The 16,997-nt window shown below is 37.0% G+C and overlaps 1 protein-coding gene across 5 annotated transcripts; it reads right to left on the reverse strand.

Annotated features, from left to right (window-relative positions):
* Positions 1 to 5,681: 5,681 nt before the first annotated feature.
* Positions 5,682 to 15,200, reverse strand: LOC143846728 (SPFH/Band 7/PHB domain-containing membrane-associated protein family). Of its 5 annotated transcripts, none has more exons than XM_077355256.1 (11): positions 14,940 to 15,200; positions 10,241 to 10,457; positions 9,868 to 9,991; positions 9,671 to 9,738; positions 9,142 to 9,201; positions 8,835 to 8,993; positions 8,384 to 8,530; positions 6,987 to 7,049; positions 6,531 to 6,745; positions 6,328 to 6,436; positions 5,682 to 6,212 (listed from the first exon to the last, which is right to left on the reverse strand). In XM_077355256.1, exons 2-11 carry the CDS (start codon positions 10,283 to 10,285, stop codon positions 6,129 to 6,131), a joined length of 1,074 nt encoding a protein of 357 aa, XP_077211371.1. In that variant the 5' UTR covers positions 10,286 to 10,457; positions 14,940 to 15,200; the 3' UTR covers positions 5,682 to 6,128. The 5 variants fall into 5 exon arrangements, with proteins under 5 accessions (XP_077211371.1, XP_077211372.1, XP_077211368.1 ...); XM_077355257.1 differs by having other exon boundaries at positions 10,210 to 10,457; XM_077355253.1 differs by lacking the exon at positions 10,241 to 10,457.
* Between the last annotated feature and the right edge of the window lie 1,797 nt (positions 15,201 to 16,997).

A 16,997-nucleotide genomic window follows, 5' to 3' on the forward strand; every position in this document is an offset into this window, starting at 1 on the left:
CCTACTATGTACTACGGTTCGGTTCGGTTCTTACGGTTCATGGAACCGAGAACCGAGAACCGAAAAAAAAAGTAACCAAGGACCGAGAACCGAACCGGTTGGCCACCCCTAGTTTCTTAGCTCGAGCTTAGCCTGAGCTAGAGCTCAGAAACCACCACTCCCATAGTTGTTTGACTCATCCAACCCATTCATTTTATAGGTTATGATTAGGGTTATGGTTAGGATTATAGGTTATGGTTATGAATTGTGGATGTTTAGAATGGATGGCTAGAAAATGGGCTACTATATATTGAATGGTTAGGATTATGGTATGGAGATGGTTTGTTAGGAACACCTTATCTATGTGAGGTCCTATAGAATGAATGGGTTGGATGACTGAAACAACATGGAGATGGTGTATTTATAGAGATCTAGCTCAGGGTGAGCTAGAGAAACCTCGCCCTCATATATATATATATATATATATATATATATATATATATATATATATATATGAGAGAACATTTCCTACACACTTGTGTAGGTAAGTTACCTACACACTACCTTAAAATACAGTGGGGGCCCACATTGTTTGGGTGATCCAAACAATTCATTTGAATGGTCCTCACATAGATAGGGTGTCCACAAAAAATCAGATCCATAGGATCATCCTAACCATTCAAACTATGGAGGCAAAAAATGGACTAATTTGTGAAGGTTTATACACGTCCATTTTACCTCCACAAATCGTAGGGTTGGGATGATCCTATGGATCTGATTTTTTGTGGACACCCTATCTATGTGAGGACCATTCAAATGAATTGTTTGGATCACCCAAACAATGTGGGCCGCTACTGTATTTTAAGGTAGTGTGTAGGTAACTTACCTACACAAGTGTGTAGGAAATGTTCTCTCTCTCTCTCTCTCTCTCTCTATATATATATATATATATATATATATATATATATATATATATATATATATATATATAAGAAAAAGTGACCGTACTCGGTCGAGTAGATAAGCGTATCTACTCGGTCGAGCTAAAAACATTGTTTGGGTGATTAAAACCATTCATTTGAAAGGCACTTACCTACATAGGGTGTCCACAAAAAATCAGATCCATAGGATAATCCTAATCCATCCAAATGTGGAGGGAAAATGGGGTAAAATGGACAGACAGAGGTTGTCCACAAATCTGCCCATTTTCCCTCCACTGTTGGATGGGTTACTAGGTTAGGATGATCCTATGCGGCTGTTTTTTTGTGGACACCTTATCTAGGTAGGGTCCTTTCAAATGTGGCCCCCACTATTTTTAGCCGACCGAGTAGATAAGCTTATCTACTCGACCGAGTACGCTCACTTTTCCATATATATATATATATATATATATATATATATATATATATATATATATATATATATATATATATATATATATATATATATATATCCCTCCACTGTTGGATGGGTTACTGGGTTAGGATAATCCTATGCGACTGTTTTTTTGTGGACACCCTATCTAGGTAGGGTCCTTTCAAATGTGGCCCCCACTATTTTTAGCCGACCGAGTAGATAAGCTTATCTACTCGACCGAGTACGCTCACTTTTCCATATATATATATATATATATATATATATATATATTTCCCTCCACTGTTGGATGGGTTACTGGGTTAGGATAATCCTATGCGGCTGTTTTTTTGTGGACACCCTATCTAGGTAGGCTCCTTTCAAATGTGGCCCCCACTATTTTTAGCCGACCGAGTAGATAAGCTTATCTACTCGACCGAGTACGCTCACTTTTCCCATATATACATATTTTGGTACACACCCTATCAAATGTGGCCCCCACAAATCTGCGCACCCTGTTTCTGTGCTCGAGCGCATCTAAGCCTAGTTGCGCTTGAGCGTAGCAACCCTTCTCTCTCTCTCTCTATATATATATATATATATATATATATATATATATATGTGAGAAAACGGTTCATACACATATGTGTAGATAAGTTATCTACACACTAGCTTAAAATACAGTGGGGGCCACATTATTTGGGTGATCCAAACCATTCATTTTTAAGGCCCTCACATAGATAGGGTGTCCACAAAAAATCAGATCTATAGGATCATCCTAACCATTCGAACTGTGGAGTCAAAAAATGGAATAATTTGTAAAGGTTTAAAGACATCCATTTTACCTCCACAAATCGTAGGGTTGGGATGATCCTATGGATATGATTTTTTGTAGACACCCTATCTATGTGAGGGCCTTTAAAATGGATGGCTTGGATCACCCAAACAATGTGGGCCCCCACTGTATTTTAAGCTAGTGTATAGAGAACTCTCTCTCTCTCTCTCTATATATATATATATATATATATATGAGAAAACGGTTCCTGCACATATGTGTAGATAAGTTCTCTACACACTAGCTTAAAATACAGTGGGGGCCACATTATTTGGGTGATCCAAACCATTTTTAAGGCACTCACATAGATAGGGTGTCCATAAAAAATCAAATCCATAGGATCATCCTAACCATTCGAACTGTGGAGGCAAAAAATGGACTAATTTGTGAAGGTTTAAAGACATCCATTTTACCTCCACAAATCGTAGGGTAGACACCCTATCTATGTGAGGGCCTTTAAAATGGATGGCTTGGATCACCCAAACAATGTGGGCCCCCACTGTATTTTAAGCTAGTGTGTAGAGAACTCTCTAGAACTCTCTACACATATGTGTAGGAACCGTTTTCTCATATATATATATATATATATATATATATATATATATATATATATATATATGAGAAAACTGTTGGTGCGCTTAAGCTCACCATTTTTTTGGTGCGCTTAAGTTGTTATAACGCCTCCCATTAGTTTAAATGTTTGGGTCCCGCTTAAGCTCACCAATGGGAGGCGTTATAACAACTTAAGCGCACCAAAAAAATGGTGCGCTTAAGCTCACCAACAGCTAGCTCTCTCTCTCTCTCTCTCTCTCTCTCTATATATATATATATATATATATATATATATATATATATATATATATATATATATATATATATATATATATAGAAAAGGTTTCTGAGGTATCGCGCAGCCTGAGCAGCCCTCTATATATATGCAATCTCCTATGTTGTTTGGCTCATCCAACCTGTTTATTCTATAGGACCTAATATAGGTAGGGTGTCCATAAGAAATCATCTTCATATGATCATGGGATCTGTTGATTTGTGGCATTTTAGAATGGACGACTAGAAAGTGGGTTCTAAAGATCGAGTGGTTAGGATTATTGTATGAAGATGGTTTGTTAGGAACACCGTCTTGTCTTTACTCCAAAATATATCTCCAAATTTGATACTGACATCCCCTACTATTTTAATTGAGAACCAACTCCTTGTACTGTTAAAGGGGTCTAGAATCAACCAATCATGTGGGATCGAGAGCAATAGGGCTTTTGATGGTTAATGGGAAAAACATAAAAATATAAACCGGGCATTCTGAGAATTGAACTCGGGACCTCTCGAATACCCTATTTACAGCTAATGATTGAAACATTAAATTTATGGATCAATTACCAATGGGGGACAAAAATTAGGTGGAATTATCAACAGGACCCATGCTTTTCAGAAATTATCAAAGAGGGACCAAAGAGGCCTTGTCATTAAAAGCTGGACAAAAATGCCATTTTCTTAAGCAACACGTTTTGCTTTTCCACTTTTCCCTCTTCTCTCTTCTTTCCCTCTTTTTTTTTTTTTTTACTTTTTTATTTTCAACTTTGTTTTTTTACCTTACCAGTCATCTTCTTCATCATTTAGCCACCATTGGAGGCAGAAAAACTCAAAAATTTGAAACGTGAGTTCATTCCCATCTCTCTCTCAATATCTAGGTTTTGTTTTTCATTTGTTTTAGGGTTTTGCATTTCTCCTTCTCCCTTTCAATGGAGGATGAGGAAGATGAATTGTATGGTAGAAAGAAAAAAACGTGAAAATGAACGAGTGAAAAAAAACAGGAAGTAAAAACGTGTTCATAAGGGACTTGATAAGCCCATTCGGAATTTGGTAACTCCATTTTGATACTGGATAACCCCAACCCCAGAGACTTGAAAACCCCCTTCCAAAACTCCAGTACCCTTGGGCAATTTTAAGGGACTTGATAAGCCCATTCGTAAATTGGTAACCCCATTTTTATACTAGATCACCCCAATCCCAAATACTTGAAAACCCCCTTCCAAAACTCTAGTACCCTTGGCCAATTTTCAGGGACTTGATAAGCCCATTCGGAAATTGGTAACCCCATTTTGATACTTGATAACCCCAATCCCAGAGACTTGAAAACCCCCTTCCAAAACTCTAGTACCCTCGGCCAATTTTCAAGGACTTGATAAGCCCATTCAGAAATTGGTAACCCCATTTTTGATACTAGATAACCCAAATCCCAGATACTTGAAAACCCCCTTCCAAAACTCTAGTACCCTTGGCCAATTTTCAAGGACTTGATCACCCCATTCGGAAATTGGTAACCCCATTTTTTATACTAGATAACCCCAATCCTAGAGACTTGAAAACCCTCGGCCAATTTTCAAGCACTTGATAAGCCCATTCAAAAATTGGTAACCCTACTTTTGAGAGTTACTAACCCCCTTCCAGAGAGTTGATAAACCCCTTCTGCTACAAAATCCCCTGCCTATAGCAACTCTTCTAATGGCATTACAATTCTGCTCATGATAGAAATAACAAAAGAAATGGATGTTATTTTCATTAAATGTGCTTCATGTATTACATCCCAATTTGTGTATCATAAAAAAAAAGATTTAAGTAAATCAAAAAATGTATAGTATTCCATTCATGTATTACATCAACTTTTTCTTACACAATCACTTGTCTTCCAAAAAAGTGAGTTTTCAAGATTTGCCAGCAACAATGGTGGTTGAACAAAGAGGAAGATGACTAGTAGGGTAAAAAATCAAAAAAGGTAATAATGGAAAAGTAAAAGAAGAGGGAAGAAGTAAAAAACAAGGTCAAAACGTGTTGTAAATGCCAAAGGGCATTTTCATCCAGCTTTTACTGACAAGACCTCTTTTGTCCCTCGTTGATAATTTTTGAAAAGCATGGGTCTGTTGGTAATTTTGCCTAATGTTTGTCCCCCATTGGTAACTGTTCCTAAATTTATTACAAAGTCCGGTATGAATTAAAAACGACCATATTTAATAATAATTCATTTACAACGTCTATCCCTTAAAAGGATGTACATACAAAGAGCCAAGGAACCCTCACATCTTGTTAGGAAAGTTCAGTTCAAGGAGTAAATCATAAAAGGATGTAATTTTCTTCAAATTTAAATTATCAGAATTTTCGAACCATTTTGACGGACCGATTAGGATCGAAACAATCATTCATTTAAGAGCAGGGCCAAGCATTGTGGTATTGTAGTGTTTAGGGTTTATGCAACATTCATAGAGGACTTATCTCGGTCCACTTTCTTTTACAAGGCTTCAGTCTCAAGTTTTCAACATATTTTCGTCCTTCCACAGGTTGAGATTCAGTATGGCATTATACTTAGATTGAGGTTTTTAAATCAGATTCGCAAGGGGTTGGCCCACAAGAATTGAGATCAACAGGCCAAAGCCTAGCAAAACCAACCCTTGTCTCAGACCACGCTTATCACTGTCTTAAAATTAAGGCATATTGGTATGAAAGATCTCCCAAAGTTATGACTATCAGCAATCCAAGAAAATCACAGAAACAATGTAATGTAATGCTTACAAAGCACAACCACATATCCAACAGAGGTTTAGGAAAAAGAAAATTGCTAAAACGCACACTATAAGCTCAGCTCATTGCATTAACCCACCTTGATCTGATGATCCTAAGAGTATTGATCCATCAAACCTCGTTTAGGGTTTCACCAAGAAAAGCTAAACCAGTGATTTTTACAGCCCTTTATCTAAATCCGTGGATGTTTGTTCAGCATAGAACCAGGATCATGCTTTTCACCTAATTACAATCAATAAGATCAATGATCTCAATTACACATATATGTACCCGTGTGGGGCCCAAAATGATCGTTTTCATTGATCCCAACATTTACTGTCTGTGTATTCATGTAACTTCAAAACTGTTTTCCTTTTTGTTTCTTCCTTTTCTGTTAATAATCTGAAGAAGTAACTGGTTCTGACTCTCTATTCAGAAAATTTCCCAGCAACCTCTGATCAACAATCATGTTGGGTACCTGTTGAGCTACCATTTTTTAAATTTCAGATAGACATGGCTAGGTTAAAAAGAAGGATAAAAGGAACCTACAAGTACCATTCAAAAAGAAAAACCCTACAAAGAGGTTGGCTTACCCGGTCTCCAAAGAAGATCTTCGATTTATTTGCAATTGCTTCGATGAATTTGAGCTGGAGGTACTCAGAGGTAAGCTTTAGTTTGTTAGCTTCAGCTTCTTTTATCGCCCTAAAAAAATAAACCCGGAAAAAATATTCATTTCTACAGTCATACCAATAGCCTCAATGAAATTAGATTAAACGAGGAAATAGATGGAATTTACTGGTAAGAATTGGCGTCTGCCAAGCTTTTTTCACGTGCCATGTACATTTCATTTTCGATTTCTTGCTGCCTCTTAGCACTGTTCTTCTCCATTAGTTTCTGTTCCATGAGGATCTTGCTAACCTGAGCATTCTTCTCTGCTTCTGTTAAGGCCATTTTTTTCTGTGTCTCTGCCTCTTTTTCAGCGACCCTTTGTTTTTCAATGGCGATTAAGACCTGCAAGTAGCATATACCCCACTAAGCAATCAAAACTTCTAAAGATGGAGCAAATTATTCAGCATTCAAAAATCATTGGCAAATTGTGCTTTTCCAAAGCAGCATTTAATAGCAGGTAGTCGTGAAATCTTGGAGATGGACAACCACATTATCGGTTTTCCTCGAATGAATATGTCACATTTTTTTATCTAGAAAAGGGCGTGGATTTTTTCATAGAAGACATAGGGAGGCATGTGCTAACCTGTGAATAGAGACACCATATATATCTCAAAGCATGAAAAACAGTATTGACTACATCATTAAGCTGTCCACGAAAGGAAAAAGAAGAGGAAGATGAGAACAATGTAGTATGGTACCTTTAACACAAAATGGTTTGGATAGGGTTAATAAAAGGAAAAAGAAGAAAGACGAAGATGAGAACTATGAAGTATGGTACCTTTAACAAGGGAGGATCACTTCCACATTTAGCTCTCATACCATGTTAGATTTCTACATGATGAAATAGATAGTGGAAGAGAAGGTGAGAGAGAGAGAGAGAGAGAGAGAGAGAGAGTGTGTCGTTAATCTCTCTACCCACACGATTTCATACATATATGTATTATACATATTACAAAAGACTTAAATACCCTTAATGACTTAAAAACGTCCAACAATACTAATATCTGACTACTACAATGATATTAACGACGAAAATGAATTTGCGGATAGTCATTTGGAGACGAGAGCGATGCACACGTAGCAAGAGCGACGAGAGTGATTCGCTCACTCGCGGTGGGAGACCATAGCGATGAACTTATAGTGAGAGCATCATTTCTATTCCTACGATCTAATCTAGGAGATATGCTTCACTCCATCATCAAAAAAGAGGCTGTTCATTGGTTTTCGATAGTGAAAACAGATGGAACATTGTGCCCAAAAAACATTCTTCGTTGAAGGAAGCTGTAGACCTGATTGTGCATGAGGTCATGTATCTGATTACCGATGAATGGTTTCCATGGTTACCACTAGAATGCTGTCGTCCCAAGTATCTTTTTGAGCTGTCCGTGAGGGAAAGAGTTCTACATTTTGTAGATCGTTGTCATGATGTCTTCATTGACAAAAGATCTGACTTGGAGGACAAGTTCTCTCCAATCCGAGGAAAATGATGCATGCCAGGTTCCATGAGTGTTTGTTGATGATCTGGATCGCACTCGAGGAGAATGGTTAGTTGTTTGTGAAAATTACGGTCACTATTCACAATAAGTGAAAACTTTCTAGAGTTAGGCTTTTAATCATAAGAGGTCCACATGTTAGGATTTTGAGATCAGTAAGGATTCAAGGGCTTAGATTGCTTCTAGGGTTATGAGAATGCTTAGAAGTTATAAGGGAGTTTATGCTGTAAACTCGGACATAACGATAGATAATAAAATTGAAGGGATTTCTCCCCCAGGAAGCTGTACATAGCAATAACACCATCTTGGTGATGTTCGCCCCTCTTCTACATGTTTTCTCTTGCATTATCTTGTTTAATCTCTATAGACCGGATCTGCCCATATTTGTGCCTATCTTGCATTGCATCACCATATATCTAATATGAAGCAAATAAAGTAAGCAATTGTATATCTACAAAACTAACATGCTAGCCAAGGATATAAGTACCTTAGTGCGCTCCTCTTCCATCTGCTCGAAATTGCGTCTTATGGTAGGAGGGATAGATGGCTTTGTGACACGCACACCTATGATTTGAACTCCGGGAGCATACCGTGTACAGTCAATTTGAATTGCTTCTTTCATTTTGTCATCGATCTGAAACATCGCCATTGGTTATTTTCCAGACTACTGAATAAGTTAACATTAGCAAATTTTATTATGGGATTTGCTAGGCAATTTCGCGGCAAGCCATTTCGCAGCCAGCTTTTGCATGTGAGAACAGCTACACAGGTTGACTTTTTGGCAGATTTTGTCTTATTAATTCAATTCATCTGAGGTGGCTGTTCTCACATGCAAAACCCAGCCGTGAAATAGCTTTCCACGAAATTGCCTAGCAAATCCCTTTTATTATAATCAATTCCACTGACCCTCATCAAAAGTATCTAATCTGGATACTTGCCTGATCAAACATGTCAATATAAACTTGTTGCAAAGTATGAGCACTGCAAAACTGATTGATCTCATGATGGATCTTATCATATATCCATGTCTTGTCATATTGTACACCATAATTCAGCATTGTTTCATACACATGGTCCTTAAGTAGACGATTAACAACCTACAAAAATCATTTCAAGTATAATACATCCAACTTTCAACACAGTTTGTAATAAGATAGCAGTAACCAAACAAGGTAACACTTGAAACTAAGACAATGTGCAATTACAGATTAAAAAGAAAAAAGAAAAACAGAGTTTCGATGATACCTCTATCTTCTCAAAGCTAATCATAACACCACCTTTTGTACCACATGGGATATCTCTCACCTGTACATATAGAGAATTGAATCTATTGATTAGAATGTATTTAGTATCGAGCAGAGAATTATAGTTATTGGTAAAGAAACAAATGTAAACAGAAACATACAGTAACATTTGTTATCACAAAGGAATAAAACTAACTCTCACCTGTTCGTAAACAGTAGGAAGAAGTATTTTGTTAATTGTGGAAATCAGTGAAAAGATACAGTAATATTTGTTATCAAAATGGAATGAAACTAATCAGAAGCACGCGACAAAATACATGAAAAATGACTATCCATGAGAGGGCGGCTTAGCCTTCAAACCCAGTTAATCATCATTGAGCATCTCTATAGAAGTCCAAAATACAACCAGAGAGAGAGAGAGAGAGAGCTTAAGACAAACTGTATATATATATATAGCTTGTGGATTGATGTGATGAACTGCAGTGACATCTCTAGCACATATCAATCTAACAAAAGGTAGCAACATTTACCTCATCCGTTTGAATGGTTACTTGAATGGGCTCAAACTGTGTTATTAAAGGCATCTTCCAATGAAAACCTAAAAACCCAAATAAGTTCAACCAGTTTAAAGAACCTATACATATTCAAAAAAGAATTAAAGAATCTATAATTGCAAAAAAAAAAAAAAAAAAAAAATCAGTAATGGAAAAGAGCATCCTAACCATACCTGGATCAGTAATTGTTTTCAGAAGGGCACCTCCCCTCCAATACACACCAACATGACCTTCTGGAACTTGATGTAAAATGGAAAAATTACTGCTTGTCGATGCAAATGATGATGGAATCAATACCTGTAAATTTTACAATAGCATATTATACGTTCTTGAGTTCAGGTACATAGTGAGTGAAACATGGGGCACATTTAAGGAGTAAAAGGGGGGAAAATATGCAATCAATAATATGCTTACCTAGGTTCATAATATAACATTGAAACTCAAATCTTGTTATGTCATGTACTAGCAAGTTATTATGATTTGTAACCACAATTTAAATCACTGCTGATTCATACCAGTTTTGGAAGGGACAACGAGGATACTCACGTCGCCATTGTGAGTCATCATTGCTTGGTCGAGTAGGAGCCGCATTTGAACTGGAAGGTACTAGGACAAGTTTCATCAAATGCAGTTAAGGAAAATGAGAAACTACTCTCTTCTATGTTTTTGGCCATTTTGAGCTTGAAACGTAGGGCTTGTGGGTTCTTTTTTCCTTTTTCTTTTTGTACATTTCTTTCAGCAATCAAGCAAAGGGAACTCCAATCTACAAGACGATCGATGGATCAAATTGAATACTGACAACCTCTTCTTTTGGAAAAGGTAAAATAATTTATTAGAAAAACAGTGATTACATGGGAACGTCATTGGGCAGAGGTTGCCTAATAAAATGACTGATATATGTACACCGCTCCTCGCAAGCCTATCAGTTAAATTGTTTGCACTTCTAGGAATGTGCCGAAATGAGATATCTTTTTTCCATACATCTATCTACAATTTCAGCAATGTAATTCGCTAATTTCCATGGAACATGGCTCTCTTTCGCCCAAGCAAATACATTTGAGGAATCCCCTTTAATCTCAAATTTTCAATTGCTCATGTCCTAAAAAATTCGCCGTTCTGTGAGAACACAAACCTCGGCCTCAATCAATTTCGCTCTTACAATAGGCCCCCCCAAAAGGACAATATAATCTCGTCATTGATCTCTATGAGTTTTTCGATGCCTGTTGGGAGCATGCTTTTAAATTTCCACTGAAACTGACATAAAAGAACCGAAATGTTTCTCTTTCCATGCCCACCGAAACAATACCGAAATCAAAATGCATGTCGAAACTAAAATCGATAGTGCATTAGTGGTATACTATATCAATAAGTGTTTTTTTATTGGTGAGCTGGGATTGAACCTCCGACCTACAGGTTGAAGAACAAAGCCTTGACCATTGAGCTAGAGGCTCAATCCCAATATCAGCATACTCTCAACTACTCAACTAAGCCTTTGACCCAAACTAGTTGGGGTCGGCTAATCCCAATATCAATACGTGTTGCATAATTATATTTATATAAATTGCAAGTGAAATGTAATGTATGTATTGTATATAAAAATTATATGAATAATATTTTTTGGGAAATGATATCAGCGCTCCAATGTTTTGATATTTCGCTCAAGTTTCTTGTCGTTTGGTATTTAAAGGACTTGTGATAGCTTTTTGGGAACTGTAATAACTAATAACCCTTTTACAACCCTTTAAATTCTAAAAGACAAGAAAGGCATCCATAATGGCTTAATCACATCGAACACCTAGTGATATGCATTGTTGCACATGTTTAGGACTGTGAAGTCAATAAAGAAGTACAATGTAATGAAGAATAAGAAAGTACAATGATCAATCTCACCTCTAAGGACCCTAACTCTATGTCAATACTCAATACCACATAAAGTTACAGGGTATTATTGGTCCCATGCCGATCTGACATCCCATGTTATACGGTTACTTTGTTGTGCAGTTCAATGTTATACAATTCTAGTTGAGTTCTGATCTGAGTAGGCTCATAATAGGGAATACCCTAACCCTGGGAACCGGGGCCTAGCCATCCTTCGTTTGCAGTAGACGTTCCGGCAAAGTTTGTCCGTCGACAGCTGAATGTTTCGACCTGGTTCGATTCATGGTCACATCTGCAAACATTTTCCCGGGGGCCGGCTTACGTTAAAACATTTCCCCTTTAAGTGCTAAGTCAGAGACTCATCATTTGTATGATGCTTAGGTTTTGAAATTTGAAATTCCTGAGACTGTATACATTGAAATAAAAAAGTGGGCCCACCTTCAATTCAACTAGGATGTGGCCACAAAGTATGTTGACAAAGATTAAAAATTTTAAATGTTTTTCTACCTTTACAACTGGTATGGCCCCACTATTTGCACCATTTACATCCGAATGGAAATTTATATACAAATGCAACAAATCAAAGGTTGAAAGACAGGGCCTCAGTAAAAAATGAAAAATGTTCCAAACGAAAAAACAAGGCTTTGTCAAAAAGAAGTCAAAGAAACATGTTTTAAGGAAAACATTCCAAAATTTTTAGGGTTTTCTAAAACAGTATTTTTCAGGAAAAGATTACATACTTTTTTGGATTTTTCAAAACAACGTTTCCCAAAAACCAAATCTATAGAAAAAGAAGGGGGAAAAACGTGTTTCTTAGATTTGTTGTGTTTTTTATTTTATTTACAGTGGATTAGGGTAGGGTTTTTTTTTTTGGTTTTGAGAAAGAAAAAAAGCTTTCTACGTTGTAAATCATGGCATCTTTCCTGAAAGGTCTAACGCATGTAGAGCACAAAAAAAGGGAGAGTCGGAGAAGTTAGTAGTGCTAAATCCCGATCTTTTTTGAAAGGTCTAATGCATGTAGAGCACAAAAATCTGGAGAGAATACCCTCACACTGCTAAATTATCTAATAGTGGGTCCCGTTGTAGGTTATAATGAGCCGCCCAAAGAGGGTATTTTGGCTCCACGAAATATTTGCCTTTTTTTACTTGGGACAGCCCCAAGAGACTACTCTTTTACACTAGAAGGGGCTGTCCCAAGTAAAAAAAAGGGTGAATATATCATTTCCCAAGATAAAAAAAAGAGCATATGACGCTTCCAACCAGTTAAAGGTGGGACCCACCATATGATAAATTATATTGAAGTATTACTCATATCATCTATAGAGTGAATATCACAGTGGGGCCACCAAGGTACTCCACCAAATCAACAAACCGATCACTCATTTCAGCTAATCTAGACCTTTCACCTGGTGGACCCTATCATTGATGGATGGTTAAAAAACTATGTAAAAGTCACTTTTACAATCAATGATAAAAGGTGATTTTGGCCTTTTGGGGCCAACAGTTGCTCATTGAGATCAATGGTTCTAGATCAATGAATCTTATCATGTGCACCAGGGAGAAGTGGGTCAAAAAAAGGTATAGATATGTCGTGATTGGAACACTGAAAATAAATACCCCTTTAATTTACCCCACTCATTGGAACAAATGAAATCAATTTGAGGGAAAACGAATGCAAGGTAAGTAGATTACTTTGAAATAGTTTACCGTGAAATGGGTTACCCCCTTGTACTTACCCTCATTGGAACATACCCTACAAAAAATCATATACTCCCATCTCAATTGGGTTACCTTCGGCCCAATTAGATGACTCTTTGTCCCTTTAAATAAGGGTATTTGAAGATGATACTCAGATAGGGGTGCAACTCGAGTCGGGTTGAGGCCAATCCGATGCTTCAACCCCCTAACCCACAACCCGAGGTGAGCCAACCCACACCCAACCCCCAAACAGACAATTATTCCCAAGCACAACCCTAAACCTAGAAAAATCCGAAATTACAAAGGGGATAAATTCCCAAAGACAAACCTAACGCTATAGAAATCAAAAATCAGAAAAGAGGAAAATTTTCCAAATGATAGCCGTCGAAAAACTGAAGATTCAAGAGAGAGATCAGATAGAGGCGGGTAGGGAGAGCAGGTTTATTTGTAGAAGAATAAAATTTACAGATTTTCACCCAAAAGCAAGAAAATAAAGGGCGTGAAAGACAAAATCGTCGAGAAATTAAAGAAAACTGATGGCCGGGGAAGGAGTTGAAGAAAACTACCGGAAATTTGTATCTAGTTCGGCTTCACCCCGCCCCTTTGCATCCCTCTTTGCAGTTTCCATCTCGTTCAGTTTCACCCATAGAAATGGATCGATTAGGTTAGGGAGACAAACATAAGAGATACAGTTTGGGAGAGAAACGGGAGAATGGGGAGACAGAGATGTAGTTAGGGTTTCTTAGGTTGGCAAAAATATCGATAGAATGGGGAGAAAGAGAAGCAGTTGGGGCTTCTTAGGTTTTAATATTTTATATGTTGGATTTGCCTGGCAGATTTTCTCAACAAAAATGACCATACTAAGTTTTTTATGTTACAAGGCATCAAATACATTTCCCTGTAGAATTGACCAAGCCTTTGTTTGGTAACTTCTTATAAATTGAACCCCAGTCTTCTTCACACAACAATTTTCTCACTGGCTCGATCCTCACACAACAATTTTCTCTTATGAGCCCCGCCAAAATCTTACAAATTGAAACCCAGTCTTCTATCAGCAACCAAATACTTTCACCCCGAAATATTTGGAAGATCGCTTCCTAGGATTGCCCATTGTCACATGTCTTGAACTGCCACACAATTCTTTAAAAAACCAAAAAAAAAGTGCACATTCCAAAACATGAACAAATCTTCATGGGAAAATAAATTGTCCTGTCAAAAGATACAATCAAGATAAATATTCACCAAAATTCTCCATTTAGGTCAAACTCTTGCTTCAAAATTTCACAATCGTTATGCACTTCAGAACCTTAGGCAGCCTATTTTGGCTATTTTTTATAGTGATACAATAACCATATGAGAGATTTTATGTTCTAAACACATGAAGAGAGGTACTAATTATAAACCCTATAAGAGTGTTAAAATGATTTCGAACAGAATCAAGACAGATGATAATATCTGATACTAAATTAATTAATTAATACCGACAAATGGTACAATGGATCAAAACCCTAATTAGAAACAAATGAAGAAAGAAACTAATTATAAAGTTAAAAGGATTTTTTACACAATCAGGAAAGAGATACTATCAACAAATGTAGAATTCATCAAAATCCTGACCTAAGATTCAACAAGGAGAAGAAGAATTTAGGAAAAATGAGGAGAAAATTACGGAAAAAAGAACAGCGGCGAAACAGATGAGAACAGCGAGTATAGCGGTCAAATCCTTTGCGCCGGTTGGAGGAGCACCGCCTCCAGTTCTTTGCTGTTGTTGTTGATTATACTCCATGGGGGGCATCGAGTTGAAAACCCTAACTGCTGAGATTGGAATGGACGTGCTCTTCAACAAATACCGCGATTTTACTCTCTCTCACACTTTTTCCTCTATCTATTTCTGAAAGGACAGTGATATGATGATACCCCCCCCCCCCCCCCCCCCCCCCCACCTGGTGGCTATTTTTTAATCTCCCCTTTAACAGTTTTCGTTAACTTTTATGAAGGAGTGGAGAAGCAACCGTCAAGTCCAACAGCATAAAAGTTAACGAAAACTGTTTGGGGGGTGGAATAGCCATCAGAGGGGGGAGAATATCACTCCCCTTCTGAAATTATCTGTGCGTGGTTAAACTTGGAATCCCAAATGTATGGTGTATTGGTGCAGTACAGCTAAATAGACTTTTTTGCCCTATGTGCGTATATAGGAAAATCTGTTCTTCATTTTCTATAATGAGTTCATCTTCACTAGACCCGGCAAAAAGTTACCCGGACCCGCAGGTCCACCCGGCCCGCCCGTAAATTCCTGGTCCGGGTCACCAATCTGTGACCCGTTTGAAATTGACCCGCGGGTCCACCCAGCCAGTCCCGTAATTGTCATAATTTTATAATTTTTTTATAGGTTTTTTGGTAATTGTCATATTTTTATACATTCTTTTGGTATTTTTTTTGGTAATTTTTCTACTTTACTTCCATTTTTCAGTAATTTTTCATTTAAAACTTAGTACCCGCGTGATTATTATAAATTGCTATTATTTATTGCTAGCCACCTTTGGGCAAATCGTACTTCTGCCGATTTTTGCAGCAAAAGATGGGTTACAAGCTAAAAAGTAGCCTCATCGAAAGTGGCTAGCGAATCCTTTTACACTACTAGTAGCGGCCCAGGGAAGAAAAGGGGGTGAATATATCATTTCCCTTTTTTTAACGGAAATGAATTCTTCAACATTCAGTAAACTTGTTTTCATGAAATTTTTTCTTGTTTCAAGGAAAATTGCACAACAAATAGATCCTAATTTTTTCTGATGGAATATTATTTTTCATGGAAATTTTTTTTCCATATGTTTTGTCTCTACATCCAAACATCCCATTATCAAGAATAGAACAGACTGAATGGGTGTCATACCTAATTGTAAGGTGTTATTTATTCCTACTGTCTTAATCTATCTATGTTTTCCCAAGTGGGTAATTTGGTAATTACCTAACTAAACACATGATGTAATTCCCATGGGTGTCATAGCTAGTTGGAACTCATAAAATGAAGGTATTTTCCACCATGGAATTGGCATTGAGTCTACGTGCGACTAAGAGTTTTAGCAAACAAGATAATACTGCATATGAATTTTAATTCATACTATGCTAACATAACAATCGCTATGGAGCCCACTTGGCAACTTCTGAAAAGCAAGACATAAAGAAAAGCAAGAAGAAGATGCTCCGAGCATGAGGTATCACAAATGTGTAGTTGCATATCAATTGATTGATGAAGTGGTAGAAGAGCAATGACTAATAGCCAGGCTCCCTAAAATGGGCGTAAAAATAAAATGAGCATAAAATTTGTTTTACAAACCTTAAAAATGGGCATAAAATTTGTTTTACATACAATTTTGCGCGGAAAGAAAAGGTAAAAAGATAAAAGCTTTTTTATGATCAGTTTGGTTAAAAAAAGCACAGTGAATAAGAAAAAGTAATTTGACCTTTTCATGAAAAAAAAAGTGTCTTTCGTTGTTTATTTTAATTTGTTTATTTCAACGTATTAACAAGAAGTTTGTACAAAGACTTTGGAATCCATTTTCTATTCGACGAGCACTTTGTCAATTCATTTTTTTTTAAATGGTAGCCAACTTTATTGCAAAAAAAAAGGGGACAAGATGGTCCGAATACAGAAAACAAATCACAAGGTGGAGAGCCACATAGTCTTCAAAGCTTTCAACTATAGGGGATTGAATCTACTTGTCCAGAA

Source organism: Tasmannia lanceolata, unplaced genomic scaffold (genome assembly GCF_043159265.1).
Source record: "Tasmannia lanceolata isolate RefF3 unplaced genomic scaffold, GAP_Taslan_0.1 ptg000015l, whole genome shotgun sequence".
Taxonomy (NCBI): domain Eukaryota; kingdom Viridiplantae; phylum Streptophyta; class Magnoliopsida; order Canellales; family Winteraceae; genus Tasmannia; species Tasmannia lanceolata.

Bases quoted from the DNA above. Each gene is read 5' to 3' on its own strand.
- LOC143846728 (XM_077355253.1), bottom strand. From the start codon at position 15,065: ATGCCCCCCATGGAGTATAATCAACAACAACAGCAAAGAACTGGAGGC. The intron at 7,050-8,383 runs GTACTTATATCC...TTTCGTGGACAG, and splicing joins TGGAAGAGGAGCGCACTAAG to CTTAATGATGTAGTCAATAC. The intron at 6,746-6,986 runs GTTAGCACATGC...TGCTACTTGCAG, and splicing joins TATGGTGTCTCTATTCACAG to GTCTTAATCGCCATTGAAAA.